The 20,350-nt window shown below is 40.2% G+C and overlaps 1 protein-coding gene across 1 annotated transcript in view; it reads right to left on the reverse strand.

Annotated features, from left to right (window-relative positions):
- lrba (LPS-responsive vesicle trafficking, beach and anchor containing) overlaps positions 1-20,350 on the reverse strand; it is a 901,160-nt gene that overhangs the window by 809,394 nt on the left and 71,416 nt on the right. Inside the window, exons 3-8 of the mRNA XM_078212471.1 lie at positions 18,058-18,158; positions 17,559-17,654; positions 15,393-15,514; positions 10,545-10,671; positions 10,071-10,190; positions 5,084-5,230 (exon numbers count right to left, since the gene is read on the reverse strand). Of these exons, the coding sequence (XP_078068597.1) occupies positions 5,084-5,230; positions 10,071-10,190; positions 10,545-10,671; positions 15,393-15,514; positions 17,559-17,654; positions 18,058-18,158 (713 nt within the window). The remainder of the gene's footprint in view (positions 1-5,083; positions 5,231-10,070; positions 10,191-10,544; positions 10,672-15,392; positions 15,515-17,558; positions 17,655-18,057; positions 18,159-20,350) is intronic.

The following is a 20,350-nucleotide window of genomic DNA, read 5'->3' on the forward strand; positions in this document are numbered from 1 at the left end:
TCCATCAGGAAAAAGATACAAATGTCTGAGGTCACGTACCAACTGACTCAAGAACAGCTACTTCCCTGCTGCAATCAGACTTTTGTATGGACCAACCTCGCATTAAGTTGATCTTTCTTTACACCCTAGCTATGACTGTAACAGCACATTATGTACCCTCTCCTTTCCTTCTCTCAGTATGGTATGCTTTGTCTGTATCGCATGCAAGAAACAATACTTTTCACTGTGTACTAATATATGTGACAAGAATAAATCAAATTGTAACAAATCAAATAAATTAGTACAACAAATCCTTTGAGATAGTATGAACTGTCATGTAGAAAGGCATAGACTCGTCAGGGGTGGTCAGCATGAATTTGTTAAGGGAAGGTCATGCCTCACAAATTTGATTGAATTTGTTGAGGAAGTGGCAAGAAGGATTTATAAGTACATAAGTACATAAGAAATAGAAGCAGGAGTAGGCCATCTAGCCCCTCAAGCCTGCCCCACCATTCAATAAGATCATGGCTGATCTGATAGTGGTTCAGTTCCACTTACCCGCCCGCTCCCCATAACCCTTAATTCCCTTATTGATCAGAAATCTATCTACCTGTGTCTTAAACATATTTAACGAGGTAGCCTCCACTGCTTCAATGGGCAGAGAATTCCAGAGATTCACTACCCTCTGAAAGAAGAAGTTCCTCCTCAACTCTGTTCTAAACTGACTCTCCCTTATTTTGAGGCTGTGTCCTCTAGTTCTTGTTTCCTTTCTAAATGGAAAGAATCTCTCTGCCTCTACCCTGTCTAGCCCCTTCATTATCTTATATGTCTCTATAAGATCTCCCCTCAGCCTTCTAAACTCCAACGAGTACAGGCCCAATCTACTCAATCTCCCCTCATCAGCTAACCCCCTCATCTCCGGTATCAACCTGGTGAACCTTCTCTGTACTCCCTCCAAGGCCAATATATCCTTCCGCAAATAAGGGGACCAAAATTGCACACAGTACTCTAGTTGCGGCCTCACCAGTACCTTGTACAATTGCAGCAAGACCTCCCTGCTTTTATACTCCATCCCCTTCACGATAGAGGCCAACATTCCATTTGCCTTCTTGATCACCTGCTGCAACTGCAAGCTGAGTTTCTGCGATTCATGCACAAGGACCCCCAGGTCCCTCTGCACAGTAGCATGTTGTAATTTTTCACCATTTAAATAATAGTCCATTTACTATTATTCCTTCCAAAGTGGATAACCTCATTTGTCAACGTTATACTCCATCTGCCAGATCCTCGCCCACTCACTTAGCCTATCCAAATCTCTCTGCAGACTTTCCGCATCCTCCACGCAATTCGCTTTCCCACTCATCTTTGTGTCATCCGCAAACTTTGTTACCCCACACTCGGTCCCCTCCCCCAGATCGTCTATGTATATGGCCCCAGCACCGATCCCTATGAAGGTAGTGCAATGGATATTATGTACATGGACTTTAGCAAGGCCTTTGGCAAGGTACCACATTGTAGGTTGTCACAAAAGGTTAAATCTCACGGGATCCAGGATGAGGTAGCCAAATGGATACAAAATTGGCTTGATGACAGAAGACAGAGGTGGTTGTGGAGGGTTGTTTTTCCAAACTGGAGCCTGTGAACAGCAGTGCACCTCAGGGATTGGTACTGGGTCCACTGTTATGTCATTTATATTAATGATTTGGATGAGAATTTAGGAGGCATTGTTAGTAAGTTTGCAGATGACACCAAGATTGATGGCATAGTGGACAGTGAAGAAGGTTATCTAGGATTGCAATGGGATCTTGGTCATTTGAGCCAGTGAGCTGATGAATGGCAGATGGAGCTTAATTTAGATAAATGTGAGGTGATGCATTTGGTAGATCGAGTGTACAAAAGTGCGGCATCTCCGCACTTTGGTAGATCAAACCAGGGCAGTACTTACTCAGTTAATGGTAGGGCGTTGGGGAGAGTTATAGAACAAAAGAGATCTAGGGGTAGTGGTTCATAGCTTCTTGAAAGTGAGTCACAGGTAGACAGAGTGCTGAAGGCGGCATTCGACATGCTTGGTTTCATTGGTCAGAACACTGAACACAGGAGTTGGGACGTCTTGTTTATGTTGCACAAGAGATTGCTAAGGCCACACTTAGAATACTGTGTACAGTTCTGGTCACCCTATTATAGAAAGGATATTAAATTAGAAAGAGTGCAGAAAAGATTTACTAGGATGTGACCAGGAATTGATGGTTTGAATTATAGGGAGGGGCTGGATAGACTGACACTTTTTCCTCTGGAGCTTAGGAGGCTTCGGGGTGATTTTATAGTGGTCTCTATAAAATAATGAGGGGCATAGATCAGTTAGATAGTCAATATCTTTTTCCAAAGGTAGGAGAGTATAAAACTCGAGGACATAGGTTTAAGTTGAGAGGGGAGAGATACAAAAGTGTCCAGAGGTGCAATTTTTTCACAGAGGGTGGTGAGTGGCTGGAAAAAACTGCCAGAGGTAGTGGTAGAGGCGGATACAATTTTGTCTTTTAAAAAGCGTTTAGACAGTTACGTGGATAAGATGGGTATAGAGGGATATGGGTCAAACATGGGCAATTGCAACTAGCTTAGTGGTTAAAAAAGGGGCAGCGTGGACAAGTTGGGCCGAAGGGCCTGTTTCCATGCTGTAAACCTCTATGACTCTATGACTCGTGGATAGTGTAGAAGATAGCTATAATCTATAAAACAATATCGATGGATTGGTGGAGTGGGCGGAAAAGTGGCAAATGGATTTTAACATACAGAAGTGTGAGGTAATGCATTTAGGGAGGTCAAACAGATATAGGGAACACACAATAAATGGGAATATACTAAGAAGGGTAGATGAAGTGAGAGATCTTGGCAAACAAGTACACAGGTCCCTAAAGGCAGCAGTTCAAGTAAACAAGGTTGTAAAGAAGGCATATGGAATGTTGTCCTTCATTGGCAGAGGTATAGAATATAAAAGTAAGGATATAATGTTGGAAATGTATAAAACACTGGTGAGGCCACAACTGGAGTACCATGTGCAGTTCTGATCACCATATTATAGGAAAGAAGTAATTGCTCTGCAGAGAAGATTTACAAGAATGTTGCCAGAGCTAGAAAAGTGTAGCTATGAGGAGAGAATGGATAGGTTGGGGTTATTTTCCTTGGAACAAAGAAGGCTGAGGGGCGATTTGATAGCGGTGTACAAAATTATGAGGTGGAGAGATAGAGTGGACAGGATAAAATTGTTGCCCTTGGAGGAGAATTCTAGAACCAGGTACATAGATTCAAGGTAAGTGGCAGTAGGTGTGTGGGGACATGAGGAAAAACTTTTTTTTTTTTTACGCAAAGGGTGATGTGTGTCTGGAATTCACTGCCGAGTTGGTAATGGAGACAGAGATCCTAAACTCTTTTAAAAAGTACCTGGGTCTGCACCTCAAATATTGTATGCTACAGGGCTATGGGCCGGATGGAAGAAGATGGGATTAGAAAGGGCACTCAAGCTGGCCTGGACAAGATGGGTCTAATGGCCTCTTTTCATGCTGTAACTTTTCTATGGTTCTATGGAGTATGCGCAATATACAGCAGTGATCTGATCTGGTTAGCCTTTGATGTGCCTGATTTCAACATCAAGTTTGCATTTTATGAAATTGCTGATTGGGCCAATGGAACTGCAAGTGTACCGACCAATGAAGATTGGTTTGCGGTAGACTGCGATAGAGAACCCCCGTCAGATTTCTCAACTAGTACATCAAGGAAAGGGATTTTGTTTAACTGCTCCATGCTCCATTTTAAAGGCAAATCTGAGTGCAATATGGAGCCCATTAAGACATGTAAGAAAGTTGTATTATATCTTGTTGTTCCCTTTACATTTGACACTCTTGCAAATTATCTTAACAAGTGCAGGGCAGAAGCTTCCACATAAAATGTCTTTTTTCAAGCAATATGTTGTTACATTTTCAGTTTCTAGATGTTCTATTACACCTTTATGCAATATTTTGCCTACCATTTTTTAAATCTACATGACAGCACTGGCGTACAAGGCCAGCGGCTTTGTTGCTCATCCTGTGACAACACCCATTATGAATCCACAGCAATATTTTGTCTTATGAACATGTCTAAATTTGATTATGAGGTCTCCATGTACAGCATGTGTGTTGCCATAGAAAAGTCTTCATGACACACCTTATTAGCTTCCTTTAAAGAAGAAAAGTACAGCACAGGAATAGGCCCTTCAGCCCTCCAAGCCTGCGCCAATCATGATGCCTGCCTAAACTAAAACTGTATGCACTTATGGAGTCCGTACCCTTCCAGTCTAGTTGCCCCTTAAATGCTGCTATCGTACCTGTTCCCACTACCTCCCCAGGCAGCGCATTCCAGACATTCACCACCCTCTGTGTAAAAGAACTTGCCTCACACATCTCCTCTAAACTTTTCCCCATGCACCTTAAACCTATGTCCCCTAGTACTTGACTTTTCAATCTGAGGAAAGAGCATCTTACTATCTACTCTGCCATGCCACTCAATTTTGTAAACCTCTATCAGGTCACCCCTCAACCTCCATCGTCCCAGTGAGAACAAACCGAGTTTATCCAACCTCTCCTCATAGCTAATACCCTCCAGACCAGACAACCTTCTGGTAAGCCTCTTCTGCACCCTCTCCGATGCATCCACATCCTTCTGGTAATGTTGCCACCAGATTTGTACACCATATTCTAAATGAGGCCTAATTAAGGTTCTGTACATTTGCATGACCTGCGAAGTTTTATACTCAATGCCCCAACTGATGAAGGTAAGCATGCTGTATGCCTTCTTGACTACCTTATCCACCTGCGTTGCCACTTTCAGTGATCAGTGGACATGTACGCCCAGATCTCTCTGCCTGTCAATACTCTTAACTTTTCTAGTTTAGAAAATACTAAAAATTAAGTTAAGAGGTAGTCTTACGTCACTGGCATCAATCTGAATTGTATGGGGCCGCAATTAATTTGAATTCCATGGTAACCACTGATTGATAGGCAGCCTGGCTATGGCTCATCTCAAAAAACAAAAGTGTCAGTTATCTTCAAACAATATTCATGCATTAGAGTACCTTGTATCCAGAGCCAAGTTGGTATATTGCAAATATCTGTGCTGCATTTAAAGCTTCAGCAAAGACATAAACTGCTCCAAGTTGCCCACAGAATACCCTATTCGCATCTGCTGTTTCTGATGATCCCAGGAAACATTTGTCAAATGTCTAAAAATATAAACAGACGTAATCATTAAGTTATTAATGTGTGACCATTATAGAACCTTAAGTCAAATTTTACATTTCTTAAAGTGAAATTTACTAGGAGATTTTGTTAGGAGATTTTAGCATTTGATAAGCCACATTAAGACATTGCTCCCTTAACTCTCCCACTCCTCCAATATGAAGGCGTACATCCCCATCCACATTTTTAGGACAACTTCAACCTCCCGGTCACTTGCTATTTCAACTCAGCATCTTGCTGTCGTGCCCACACATCCACCTTTGGCCTGCTGCATTGCCCCCATGAAGCCCAACGCAAACTGAAGGAGCAGCAACTCATCTTCCGGTTAGGCATATTATAGCCCTCAGGACTCAACACTGAGTTCAACTACTTTAGGCGATGATCTTTCTCCTCCATCTTGACCCTTTTTTTAATATTCAAAATATTTTATGCCCTATTGCAAAGCAACCCTCTGAGCCATCTGTCACCTGTTCTTTAGTTTTACTTTCACTGAACACTGATCTTTGTTCTTCCATGAACACATTCTGATATCTTGCCTCTAAGCTACTGCTAGTGCCTTGCCTAGCTCTTCACACTGCCATTAACACTTCCTCTGTCTCCCGATCCAACAGATCTTTGTTGGAATCTAGCTCCCATTATTTAACTGACATTCTACTCCACTGCAGCTCCACACCTTCTTAAACAATATATATCCATCACATTTCTCCATCTCTTTAGTTCTAAAGAGTCATACAGACTGGAAACATTAACTTTATTTTCTTTCTCCACTAATGCTGCCAGACCTGCTGAGTTTTTCCAGCATATTTTGTTCTTGCTTCAGATTTCCAGCATCCTCAGTATTTTAATTTATTTAAGATAGTAGTGCTAAACACCATATATTTCTCTGTGAAGAATGCAAAAGTAGACAGGTCAAGAGACTGTGAACAGCATGACTACACTGTGAAAATTACTAAACAAAATGGGAAATATTTTATTCTTTAGGAACCTCCATATCTTTCTGTAGGTTAAACAAGAAAGAAAAATATTCAACTGGTCAGGAATCAAATTTCACTAAATTTAAATTCAAGCAATCATACCATGAACCCCATACACTTCATATTGCAATTCTGTAAATACTTTTGATAGACACTTGTTTCCTTTAAACTCTCAAGGTAGCCTTCGAAAGAACATATTGAGAAACACCTGCTTACCAAATGGCAAGATAATTAACAGTGCTATTAGATTACACTAGGACACTATTACCAAATATATTATTCACTAGCCACATGTGGCTGATTCATAATCCAGATGTGGCTAATTGCATTTCTGATTATTATATACGAGTAATAGACATACTATAATTGGATATGTGATCTCAGTACACATTTGCATGGCATATGCACAACACTTCAAGCTTTTTATGCACTCTTAGGTAAATTGACAAAAGAGCAAAGTGTGCAAGTGATTTTAGCTTGTTGGGTGCTCTGTTTCCTTTGTAATTATGCAATGATTTATGCAAGAGGTCATCTACTAAAATTAATGAGTTGTTTATCAATTCCCCTCAGTGCAAGAAAGTATTTTCTGACTTTCAGCACAAACTAACATTTGGTGAAAATTCAATTATCTAGGTAAAGGAATCAGAGCAAAAGAGGCTAATCCAAAGAGGGAACAAGGATGTAGACAGGAATTTCCAGTTAGGTGAACTGTAATCTGAAATGCTGAAGGTTTTAAAAACAGCTGTGTTTCTGTGAACATCCCTATGTCCCCATGGTAAAATCATAATGCTGGCTCAAAACAATGGCTTTGGGAGTCCTAGTCCAGGATTCTCTAAAGGTAAACTTGCAGGTTGAGTCCGTAATTAAGAAAGCAAATGTAATGTTGTCATTTATCTCAAGAGGCTTGGAATACAAAAGCAGGGATGTACTTCTGAGGCTTTATAAAGCACTGGTTAGGCCCCATTTGGAGTACTGTGAGCAATTTTGGGCCCCACACCTCAGGAAGGACATACTGGCACTGGAGCGGGTCCAGCGGAGATTCACACGGATGATCCCAGGAATGGTAGGCCTGACATACGATGAACGTCTGAGGATCGTGGGATTATATTCATTGGAGTTTAGGAGGTTGAGGGGAGATCTGATAGAAACTTACAAGATAATGAACGGCTTAGATAGGATGGACGTAGGGAAGTTGTTTCCATTAACAGGGGAGACTAGGACGCGGGGGCACAGCCTTAGAATAAAAGGGAGTCACTTTAGAACAGAGATGAGGAGAAATTTCTTCAGCCAGAGAGTGGTGGGTCTGTGGAATTCATTGCCACAGAGGGCTGTGGAGGCCGAGACATTGAGCGTCTTCAAGACAGAAATTGATAAATTCTTGATTTCTCGAGGAATTAAGGGCTATGGGGAGAGAGCGGGTAAATGGAGTTGAAATCAACCATGATTGAATGGTGGAGTGGACTCGATGGGCCGAATGGCCTTACTTCCGCTCCTATGTCTTATGGTCTTATGGTCTTTACTCAAAACACGAGGAATATTTTCAGTACTGAAGCTAACACAAAGTATTTTTTATACTCAAGAACGATTTTAATTATGAAAATAAAACATGAACTGGGGCATTCAAACGCAAGTAGGATATCAAATCCCTTCTGCATGGCTTCATTGATTACATGATTAAACATATTTCAGTTTTCCATCAGTTTCATATTTGCTCGCTTCAAAAGGTTCAAGTGCACAGACCTCAAGAAAGCAGAAAAGGGAAGTACAGTAAATTGCTATTTAAAACACTAAATTGAGATTTAAAAATCCTTACCTTCCATGTAAAAACACTTGTATATAACTCACTTTTGAAAATTCTCAGAATCTAATTAGTACAAGTAAATAAAGGCAAATAAAAGCAGAACAGTGGATTCTGGAGATGTGAAATAAAAGTAGCAAGTGTTGGGAAAACTCAGCAGGTCTGGCAACATCTATGGAGAGAGAAACAGGGTTAACATTTAGAGACCAAGATAAGTCGCACTGGACTCGAAACGTTAACTCTGCTTCTCTCTTCACAGGTGCTACCAAGGCCTGCTGAGGTTTCCCAGCATTTTGCTTTCATTTCTGTGTTTATGGACTTTCAAAAGGTACCTGATAGTGTTACACAACAGACTTGGAACAAAATTCTAGCTCATAGAAAGAAAGGGAAAGTAGGCACTTGAATAAGAAATTGGTTGAGTGACAGGAAACAAAGTAGTGATAAATAATTGTTTTTCCAATTGGAGGAAGGTTTGTAGTGGAGTTCCCCAGGTGTCAGTGTTGGGACCCTTGTTCTTCCTGTTACATATTAATGACCTAGATATTGGTGTGCAGAGCATGGTTATAAAAAGTGCGGATGATACAAATATCGGAAGTGCTATCAACTGTGATGCTAGTTAAAAACTATCAAATAAGACGACTTTCAGAAGAATATAGACATATTGTTGTTTTGGGCAGGCAAGTGGCAGATGGAAGTTCAATGCAGAGAAATGTGAGGTGATTCATTTTGAAGAATATGGAAAAAACAGTATGAGATAAAGGGAGAAACTCTGAAGGAGGTGCAGGAACTAAGGTACCTCAGGATATGTACATAAGGCACTGAAGATAGCAGGACATGTTGAAAGAGCAGTTAATAAAGCATAAGTTTCATCAACAGGGACAAGTTAATACAGCACAAGAGTAAGGAGGTCATGCTGAACATGTATAAGATAGATAGGCCTCATCTGGAGTACAGAATTCAGTTCTGGGTGCCATACTTGAGGAAGGATGTGAGGGCATTGAAGAAAGTGCAGAGGAGGTTCACAAGAATAATTCTAGGGATAAACAACATAGCTATGATTGGAAAGGTTGGGACAGTTTACTTGAGGGGAGACATGTTAGACGTATTCAGTATTCTGAGGGTTACGGACAGGGTAGACAGTGAGAAACTGCTCCCTTTCAAGAACCGAAGGGTACAGATTAGAAATAACTGGCAAAAGGCAAGGAAGTGAAGTGGTGGAAATATCTTTCCCCCAACGGGTGGCTGTAGGCTGCAACAAGCCCCTGGAGAGGGTGGTGGAGGCAGGTTTGATCGAGGTATTCTAAAGGGAACTGGATTGCTATCTAACAAGAAAGAATGTGAAACGTTATGGGGATAATGCAGGTGAGTGGAACTTGGTAGAATGCTCCTTCAGATAGCCAGCGCAGACTTGGTGGGCCGAATGGCCTCTGTCTACACTGCAGATTCAGTGATTCTGACGTGCAGTTTTTGTAAAAACTCAAAAAAAGGGACATGCTATCCTAATTTGTTACTTGAAAATAATTAAGGTTGTTTCCAAAATAGTCTCAAAATCCTCCCGCAGAGCCAAGATTGACTTGAATAACCATTCTCCATTATCACTATATTTACCACGCATTTATCACTAAATAGAAAACTAGAGTTATGGAACATCAACAAGGAGATCTAACCTTGCATTCAACACCGCCAAGAGACACTTGCACTCAAGCTTTTACCAGGCAACTAGCCTGCTAATTTTGGATGGATTCAAAGGAACTCCAGCAAATAGAGATAAAATTGTGGAACCATCAATGGACTGGGACCTATTTACTCAACCAAGGAAATTAACATGAATCAAAAATGAATCAACTCCCAAAAGGCAAACAAAAATGTCAAAGCTTTTTAAACCAGATACCTTTTCTTCCCTTGGTGACTTTAGTTGTGAATTTCAAAATGGAGTCAGAACTATGATTAAAGGAATACACTTCAGGTTTAAAAACATACATTATTTGAACTATAACTGACCTCAATCTACAATAAGGAGCTCCAAATTTGCAACTTTACAATGTTACTTACGTCACTGGTATTCACAAGCCATGTAATCTCTCCAAAGGATGCCAGTTCACCATTTACATAGCACCGGATCTCACTGTTTTTCCAACGATTGTAGATATGTACAATAGTCACCATGTACCACTATAATAAAGAATCTTTGATTTAGTTTATTTAAACAATGTATATATGCGAAAGAAATGGTACAATAAAAAGATGCTCACTGCCTCATGTTGAATTTACATATAAGAATGTAAATTGTATTAGCTAACTTTTTTTAAAGCGGTTCTCCAACTAATTACCTTACTGTTTTCAAATATTACAGCTTCCGTTATAAACAGTTCAAAATGTGGCATCATGATGTCAGTTATTCAGGAAAATATATTTGAGAATAGTTTTTGGATACTTAGTAAGTAATTTAAGTCTCCTGATCTATTGAAAATTAATCCTCTGCCATCACTAACATCAAGGTAAACATATCAGGTGGTTAATACTTGCCTTCTGTGGCTTGAAGTCATACTTTACACAATGCTGAAATCCTTTCCCTTTTGATTTTATTGATGTCACAATCAAACAACCACCAACAAAATGAGCAGAATATCCAAGTCCTTTATTGGTACGAAAGCTGGCAGAAAGAATAAAGTTTTTAGTGGTACTTTCAGTTTCCTCAATAACCTAATTACCAACTCACCAAGAAACTTGCAATGAAAAAACCTGTAAAACCTGCAATGAAAAATAGAGGCCCAAATTCACAGAACTCCTGTGCCATGGTGAATCAAATTATACTTTTACAAAGAGCGTTGAGCGTATGAACAGCTTGCCGAAAGGATTTGGACTAGAGTGCGTCAATGGTACTCCAGCTCTTTTATAATGGTTAATGGTTCATTCAAAAATAAATAGTGGATTGATAAATATAATTGTTCCCCTCAACTATAGAACTAAAACTATGCAGCCTTTAAAAAAGGGAGAAAATTTGCCTCATCTGTTCACAGGTAGAACCAAAAAAGACTGAAGACATTATTTCACATAATTCTATCATTACTGCATATTGTATCAGTGCTGTATTACCAAACAGTTCTGCTTAAACAAACATCAAAATTTAGAAACAGTGAGATCCTCAATGTTGGAAATTTGAAATAAAACAAAAACAATGCCCATAACACTCAAACAAGTCAAATAATTTATAAGTTTCAATGCTCTGATCTTTCCCAATAGTAAATGAATTAAAGCTCATTTGTCACATGTACACCTACCTACCAGTACATGTTCTGCAGTCATGCTATGAACTCCCACAAATGCCAAGACCTGGCTTTTAATTTTCAACATTCTGCCTGTAGATATCCTTTCTAAAGTTAATTGTATTAGTCACAAGGAGGTTTACATTCACACTGTAATTAAGTTACTGTGAAAACCCCGTAGTCACCACACTCTGGGTACACTGAGGGAGAATTTAACATGGCCAATGCACCTAACCTGCACATCTTTGGAATGTGGGAGAAAACCAGAGCACCCAGAGGAAACCCACGCAGACAGTCACCCAAGCCAGGAATCGAACCCAGGTCCCTGGCGCTGTGATGCAGCAGTGCTAAACACTGCCACCGTGCTGCCCTACTTACGACAAAAATAACACGTTGATGTCCTTGATCATACTTATCTTTCATAAACTCTGATGAATATCTATGTTTTAATTTCTATCTTCCTCACTGTAACCAGTATTCTTCTCATCTCCTATGTGCTTACAAACAATGGCGTGCTGCTATCCACATTTGTAAAACAGTATATAGTCATCATCCTTAATTGCACCAGCCCTCATCTTAGAAACTTCATGGTCTTCTGGGTAGGATCTTATTCTTCAAGGGACACTAGTTTTAAAACTCTTCCATTCGCATTGCTTCTTTAAGGTATTCAAAATCTTAATCAACCATCATACTACCTATAAAATATTTCCTTTTCTCCACCAAATTCCACAAAAGTCTAACTCTGTTTCTTCCTTGGATTTCTAAACTTTTTATCTAAGCTTCCATAGCTCGCTCACATGCATTGAGAACAGATTCTTTACCATCACAATCACGAGATTGAGACATCCGAAAACGACAAATGCAATTCTAACACTTTCCTCTCAAACATGCCGTGCAACAAGACTGCACAGCTTTCCTTAGGCCATTGTAATTTTGAAGCAATTTTCTCAAACAACAAAATATATTTCAACTCCCCCTTCCCCCACCACTAAATTTTGGCACTAGGCAAATTTGGCTGTCCACAGATAGCCTAGCTGCTCATGCCTGTTTCGGATATGAACATTCTGCAACTTGCCCACAACAAATCTCAACTTGGATGCACTGTCCCCATGGTAACCAAGCCATGCTAGCTTATTTCCTTGCAGAATTCACCACAGTTATCATGACTCTTCAATCCATTTTACCTGGTCTTAAATAAACCACCTCATTTTATAAAACTTCACATTCATAACAATGAAAATAATTTTTAAAAATTGTGGAAAAGAACAAAACTGGAGGCCATCTACACGAAATACACACCAAAACACTTTGAAGAAGAAATTCTGCTCTCACTCAAAAGGAATGGAAAGTGTCACTGACACTGCTGTCAAGCAGCACTTACTCGGTAATAACCTGCTCACCAATTCTCAGTTTGGACTCCACCTGGAACATCCAACACCAGAGCACAATATAGTCTTGGTCCAAACATAGGCAAAAGAGCTGAATTCTTAAGGCAAGGCTACAGTGAAGGTTCTTTCCATCAAAACAGTATTTGAGCGAGTGTAGCAACAAACTCTACTAAAATTGAAGTCAATGGGAAGATGGGCAAAAACTTTCCATTGGTTGCAATCATACCTGGCACAAAGGAAGATGTTGTGTTTGTCTGAAGTCAATGTCAACTCCAGAATATTGCTGCAGGAGTGCCTCAGGGTAGTATCATCGGCCCAACTATCTTCAATTATATCAAAGAACTTCCTTCCATCAGGTCAGAAGTGGTGGTCTTCACCGATGATGCCACAATGGGTTCAGTGCTATCCACAACTCCTTAAATACTGAAGCAGTCCAGACAATATTCAGACTTGGGCTGATCAGTGGAAAGTGACATTTGTGCTACACAAACATCAGGTAATGTTGTCCAGCAGGAGAGAAACTAACCATCACCCCTTAAAATTAAATGGAATTCTAACGCTGAATCCCCACTATCAACACCCTGGAGACTACTATTGACCAGGAACTGAACTCAACCAACCATTTAAATACAACGGCTGCAAGGGTACATCAGAGGCTAGGAATTCTGCAGTGAGTAACTTGCCACCTGACTCCCCAAAACTCTACCCACTATCTACAGAGCACAAGTCAGGTGCATGATGGAATACTCTCCACTTGGCTGGAAGAGTGCAGATCCAACAACACTCGAGAGGCTTGACAATCCAGAACAAGGCAGCCTGATTGATCGGCACCCCATCCACCAACCTAAATATTCACCCCCTCCACCAGCAAAGCACAGTGGCAGAAATATGCAGGATATACAAGATGTACCAAGATCCTTTCACAACACTGCCCAAACCTGCAACCTCCACCTCCTGGAAGGAAAAGGGCAACAGATACACGAGAACACCCACTACCTGCAAGTTCCACTTCGAGCCGCACACTACCCTGGCTTACAACTATGTTATTGCTCCATCACTGTCGCTGGGTCAACAACACATCCTAACAACGTTATTGTACACACACTATATAAACAGCAGCAGTTCACAAAGATCACCCACTACCACCTTCTCAAGGCATAATTCCAACGTTGTGATAGACTTATGATCCTAGTTCGGACCTCCAAATGTTTGGTAAAATCCAGTTAGAGTTCAATGACTTTTTGTTTGAAGTAGACAAAGTTTGAGATTCACTTACTTACTTAGTGAATAAAACCACAAGATTCTCAAGTTTTTAAGCAAAAATGAACTTTACAACGCAAGATCAACAAGGTAAAATAATTTACAATATCTATCTTATACTTTAACATGAAAAGTATGTGGTGCATGTGAATTAACAAGCCAACTGTGGTTGAACACACCCCACAACAAAAGCCAGATGCAACCAAGACAGAGATCATGGATTTCTCAACCACCCAAGACGTCGGTAACAGAGTCAACCAATCTCTCAAATTCTGTCTCTCTCAAGAGGGATCCAGTCTTCACCTTTTCCAATTTGGAGCTTGCTCCTGCTCTGCACATGCATGCAAGTCCACGGTTTGTCAGGACCTGGAAATCCTGACCTTCATTCTTATCAAGGTAAATCTAGTTTCATAAGACTTTCCAGCTTTCTGTCACAAAGCCAGCCAAGCCTCTGAAATATTTTACAATTAGCTTCACTTTAAAGTCATTGTCAAAACAATTATATTAATTTGAACCTTATTCTTAAATGTCATGCAACTTCCCTCTTCCCATTCATCAAGTTTTGCTACTATAGTTTCTAATGAAACATGGTGGAGCAAAGCACTCTACCTAGCACGCACCACAGAGGGCAGTGAATTTGTGGATTCTTCGTTGCAGAGGCCTGTGGAGGCTGGGTCATTAAGTATGTTCAAGGCTGAGATAGAGATTTTAATCAGAATGGGAATCAAGGATTATGGAGATATGGCAGGAAAGTGGAGTTGAGGATCATCATATCAAATCAGTCAATATCTCATTGTATGGCAGAGCAGACTTGATGGGTTAAATGGCCTACTTTTTCTCCGGCGTCCAGTAAGGAAAGCAGCAAACACATTGGCAAGGTGGACTCCATTAACTGAGTGAACAATAGTACTGAGTTGTGAGCCCCAACGCACCTACTTTCATCGTAGGTACCGTGAAGGAAAGTTGATTATTTTAATATTTTTGGGGTTTATTGTGTTACTCTATGAAGTGTGTGATGTGTGAGAACGAGGGAGAGTGAATGAGAGAGAGTGACCGATTTAATTAAATTGAAGACAGTTGGGCTACAAAGTTTAGAACATCAAGAGTCTAGATGTTGAAAGGCAGGCATTTGAAGTGAATAGGGCTGAGTTAAATGTGCTATAGGTAAATTTTAATTGTAAACGTAATCTGGTGCTTGTTAGTTTTCTTTTGTTAATAAATGGTTTAGTTAAGTATTTAAAATCTCCAAGTATTGCTGGAATTTGTGGCTCCTGACTTCAGTGCACTCATCTTCTCTTGGTAAAATACAAGTAGAAAACAGTTGTGATAGCTTGCCAACTTTTCCTTTGGGATTTGGTTCGCACAGCACTTATTATCTGCCGGATCATAACAACATGGATTAAAGAAAGAGAAAATAACAGCCAACCTTCAGAGAACAAAAAGAAACTTGCTACACTTACCAGTACAGGTAAGGTTTGTCTTTATCAACGTTGATATTGTTCAAAGGATCCATTCTGAGCCATGTGTGAAAAGTGAAGCCGTTCTGATAGGGCCACTTAGCAATTGGAGGTAAAGCTATCGCCTGAATTATACAAACGCACTTCATTAATGTTTCTTAATAATAAAAAAGTATCCTTTTTTTCCCCCCAATCACATACTTTATTTTGAGAAAGAACATGCGTAAAATTGATGTACAAGTAACAGCATAAGAGCAATCAGTAAAGGAATGCAAAGCACCAATAACATGACATAGAGTTGTAACTGAAAACTTTTTTTAAAATTCAGTTACCCTTTAATAATTCTCTTTGAATTGACTTGGGCCAGCTGGCAACTAGTGCCCATGAAACTTAAAAGCTTTTGGAAATCAAATGCAGCATTTGAAATTATGCCTGTGGGCTTCTATTTGGGTGGTCTGAGTGGCATCAAAATTCAATATTGTAGCTAGGTTAGGCATATGTCCTGATCCCAATTCCAACGCATAGCTAAATATTCTACCCCATTGGATTCTGAAAACCTTTTATTCTTCCTCGGAGAGTTCAAATATCCATACTCTCTCATTACCTAAACATCAGGAGTGCAAAACAGGCAGCATGCCATCCCATGCCACAACTTCCCAGACAAGCCAGTAAGTTTCTTCACTCATTTAAAATTCTTGCATGGTCTACTTTAACAAAATGCTCAGTTATCCAACATTGCTAGTTTTCAGATAACCAGATGAGACACTTTACATTTTATCATTGCTATTAATGAAATTTGTTTAACAAACAGGAAAGGCAGATTAATATCCCTAGTTCAAGGGTTTCCAGATCAGATAGAGAGGAAAATAAAAGTTGGTTGCAACACTGACTAAAGAAACAATTACAGCTGTGAATAGTGATAATATGCTAGAAGGGTCATCAAATGAAGTCATATGGCTTAACCTGAAGAACAAAAAGCAGAAAATCACATTACTGGGATTGTATATGTTGGGATGGTGTGGGTTACAGAAGTCTGTTAAACAAATCTTCATAGTCTTCACTAAGTTAACAGCAAGTCATTACTAACCACTTGTAACTATATACGTATATTAAGTAAAGGGTACAGGCAGTGGGTTATCTCCATGTGCAGCTTATGACATGTCCCTGTTCAACACCACCCTGACTCTAGGTCTGAGTAAAGTGCCTTTACGTTATAGTGTGGGTGGTACTGTACTTAATCCCATATGAACCCAGTCTGTGCCAAACACTTACATGACACCTCCCTCAAGTCTTTATCCCAAAGATAAGAGTCAGAGTCATACAGTACAGAAAAGACCCTTTGACCTATAAAGTCTGCACTGACAATAACTACTATTAGAGTCACGCAAATCCCATTTTTCAGCACTTGTCCCATATCCTCGAATGTTGATATTTCAAATGCTAACCAAAATATTTTTTTAAAGGTTGTAAGGTTTCTGACCTCCACAACCTTCCCAGGCAGTGCATTCCAGATTCTCACCATCTTTGAGTGAATTTGTTTTCTCAAATTCCCTCTGAATCTCCTCGCCCTAAAATTATGCCCCCTTGTGATTAACTCCTGAACCAAGGAGAGCAGCTGCTTCCCATTCACTCTGTCCATACCTCTCAATGTTATACATCTCAATCATGTACCCCCTCAGCTTTCTCTACTCTAAAGAAAACAATCCAAGCCAACTAGTCTCTCCTTATGGCTCAATGCTCCATCTCAGGCAACATCCTGGTGAATCTCCTCTGTACCCGCTATAGTGCAATCATATCCTTCCTATAATCAGGTGACCAAAACTGCACACAGTACTCCAGCTGTGGCCCAACCAACGTTCTGTACAGCTCCAACATAACCTCCTTGCTCTTATACTCTATGCCTACTAACTGCTGTAAAGTGTACCTTTTTAAAATCGCAATGTAAATTATTTAAATAATCCTGAAAACACAACAGAAGTTTCTGTTTTTGAAAGAATTGTGATCTTGCTTGCAAAACAAAACAGGAGCAGTAACGCACTTTAATTTTGCAACTTTCCGTTTAATTTATCGCTAGTTTGAGACACAAATAAGTCACCAGTTTACTTATAAAATCTTTTAACTCTTCACTAAAGAACAAAACTTTTCTCGAACTGAACATTGTATACTCACCGCAGCACTCTTCCCAGGGAAGCTGAAGAAAGCATCAGGGCTCAGTTTCTGTGGCACCTGTCTCAATATGGTCAGTAATTTCACTGCATGTAGAGGCTACAAAGAAAATGGATTTAAAAATGCTTACAGTCATCTAAACAAAAGTCATGATTTATCCTGCGCTTATGAATTGAGGAAAGCTTAGTAATAAATATTACCATATAATCAGGATGGAACAGCTTTATCATAAATTACTCAATGTGGGAATTAAAATATGCACATTAAATTATTTTTAAATGACAGTAGCCTCAAATGAATATTGTTAATCAATTACAGCCCATCTTCTATATTGTGGCTTTAAATTGTAAGTTCACAGAAAAATTCATTTCCAATTAAATATATAGCCATTTATGGGTACTTATTCAAGTAAGGGAAACATCACTAATTTCCATACAAGACTCAAGAATTCAGCCATTTACCATTTTTAGCCACCAAATCAAAAAAGTACAACAAATGTTACCCATTGTCCTTTTTCTCCTTGCACTTTGCTAACAAGTAGTTTCAGTTCACGGACAGTTATATTGTAGCTCGCCACAACTCCTAACATATCAACCAGCAGATCTGTAAGTGTAAGCATAAATGAGTTAAAAAATTAAATACTCAAGTTCAGAACAAAATGAAAATTTGATGGCCTCAAACCCCAGAAGATGGGCAGGGGACCGAGCCACCCCAACACCCTCAGGAAGTCCCCACACAAGGTATGTATGAGAATTGCCAGGGAAGTTCAAACTTCTAATAGGCAATTACTCACCACTGCGAACCATCCAATTTAAGTCAGACTCCGGATGATTCTCTTAGAAGAATTGTTACCCAGGAACAATAAAGGATTAAAACTATTTCCAATTCCTGGATAACGATCTGGTCTGGTATGAAAGCACCTTTGGCCAGGACAGCAAAAAGTGCTAGGATAATTATTGTTGGAGCACTATCTTTTCATAATCGAACCAGTAACACACTTGTGCTCTCTTTCAAAAATGCAGTCCAACTGAAGTGGAGCAGTATTCTCTGCAGCCCAGTCCTATTTTTGTACAGTTAGGATCTGGTTCCTACAAAGCAGCAGTGCCCATTTCACAAATTTTCCAAATAGATTAAGAATACTGCAGTTCAAATGCTGAATATTTAAAGTGTTCGAAGTATAAGACCAAAGGGGAAAATTTGGAAAAGTAAATCAAGCTGAATGCAGAATGGCTGCTAATTTACTATTGTTCATTTTTCACCATTACCCAAGAAATTTCAGCCCCCAGATCTTCCAACAGCATTAACCAAAAAATAGCAGACAATCACCGTGATCACTCCTTCAAATATCACATGTCAAGCTGGCATTTCTCTCATGCTAATTCTCTATATTAGGGAAACCTATGAAGATGTGAATAAACACATCTAATTATTTTCTTAGCCTGAGTCTGATTGAAGAACAAAGAACAGTACAGCACAGGAAACAGGCCCTTCGGCCCTCCAAGCCTGTGCCGCTCCTTGGCCCAACTAGACCAATCGTTTGTATCCCTCCATTCCCAGGCTGCTCATGTGACTATCCAGGTAAGTCTTAAACAATGTCAACGTGCCTGCCTCCACCACCCTACTTGGCAGCGCATTCCAGGCCCCCACCACCCTCTGTGTAAAAAACGTCCCTCTGATGTCTGAGTTATACTTCGCCCCTCTCACCTTGAGCCCGTGACCCCTCGTGAATGTCACTTCTGATCTGGGAAAAAGTTTCCCACCGTTCACCCTATCTATCCCCTTCATAATCTTGTACACCTCTATTAGATCTCCCCTCATTCTCCGTCTTTCCAGGAAGAACAACCCCAGTTTACCCAATCTCTCCTCATAGCCAAGACCCTCCATACCAGGCAACATCCTGGTAAACCTTCTCTGCACTCTCTCTAACGCCTCCACGTCCTTCTGGTAGTGCGGCGACCAGAACTGGACGCAGTACTCCAAATGTGGCCTTAACCAGCGTTCTATACAGCTGCATCATCAGACTCCAGCTTTTATACTCTATACCTCGTCCTATAAAGGCAAGCATACCATATGCCTTCTTCACCACCTTCTCCACCTGTGTTGCCACTTTCAAGGATTTGTGGACTTGCACACCTAGGTCCCTCTGTGTTTCTATTATTTTCCCATCCCATTCACTACTCCCCACCCCACAGAATTTGCTCAGTTTTAAAATTCTCATTGCGTCTTGATGTATGGAATGGTAGCCAACTGCTAATCATTGTTTTTAAATCATTTATGGGATGTGGACATGCTGGCTAGGCTAACATTTATTGCCCATCCCTAATTGCCCTCGAGGTGGTGGCGGTGAACTTCCTTTATGAAATGCTGCAGTGCCTGTGGTGTAGGTACACCCACAGTGCTGTTAGGGAGGGATTCCAGCAACAGTGAAGGAATAGCGATATAGTTCCAAAACAGGATGGTGAATTATAACAACAACCAATTCATCCAGTTGAGGTTATCCTTTTCATTTGAGGCAGATAGCGGCTTTGGTCTAGAACCATAGAAAATTACAGCTCAGAAACAGGCCTTTTGGCCCTTCTTGTCTGTGCCGAACCATTTTTTGCCTAGTCCCACTGACCTGCACTTGGACCATATCCCTCCACACCCCTCTCATCCATGAACCCGTCCAAGTTTTTCTTAAATGTTAAAAGTGTTAACTTTTACACTTTTACATTTACTTAAACATTTACCACTTTATCCGGCAGCTCATTCCACACTCCCACCACTCTCTGCGTGAAGAAGCCCCCCCTAATATT

This window comes from Mustelus asterias, chromosome 1, assembly GCF_964213995.1.
Source record: "Mustelus asterias chromosome 1, sMusAst1.hap1.1, whole genome shotgun sequence".
Taxonomy (NCBI): domain Eukaryota; kingdom Metazoa; phylum Chordata; class Chondrichthyes; order Carcharhiniformes; family Triakidae; genus Mustelus; species Mustelus asterias.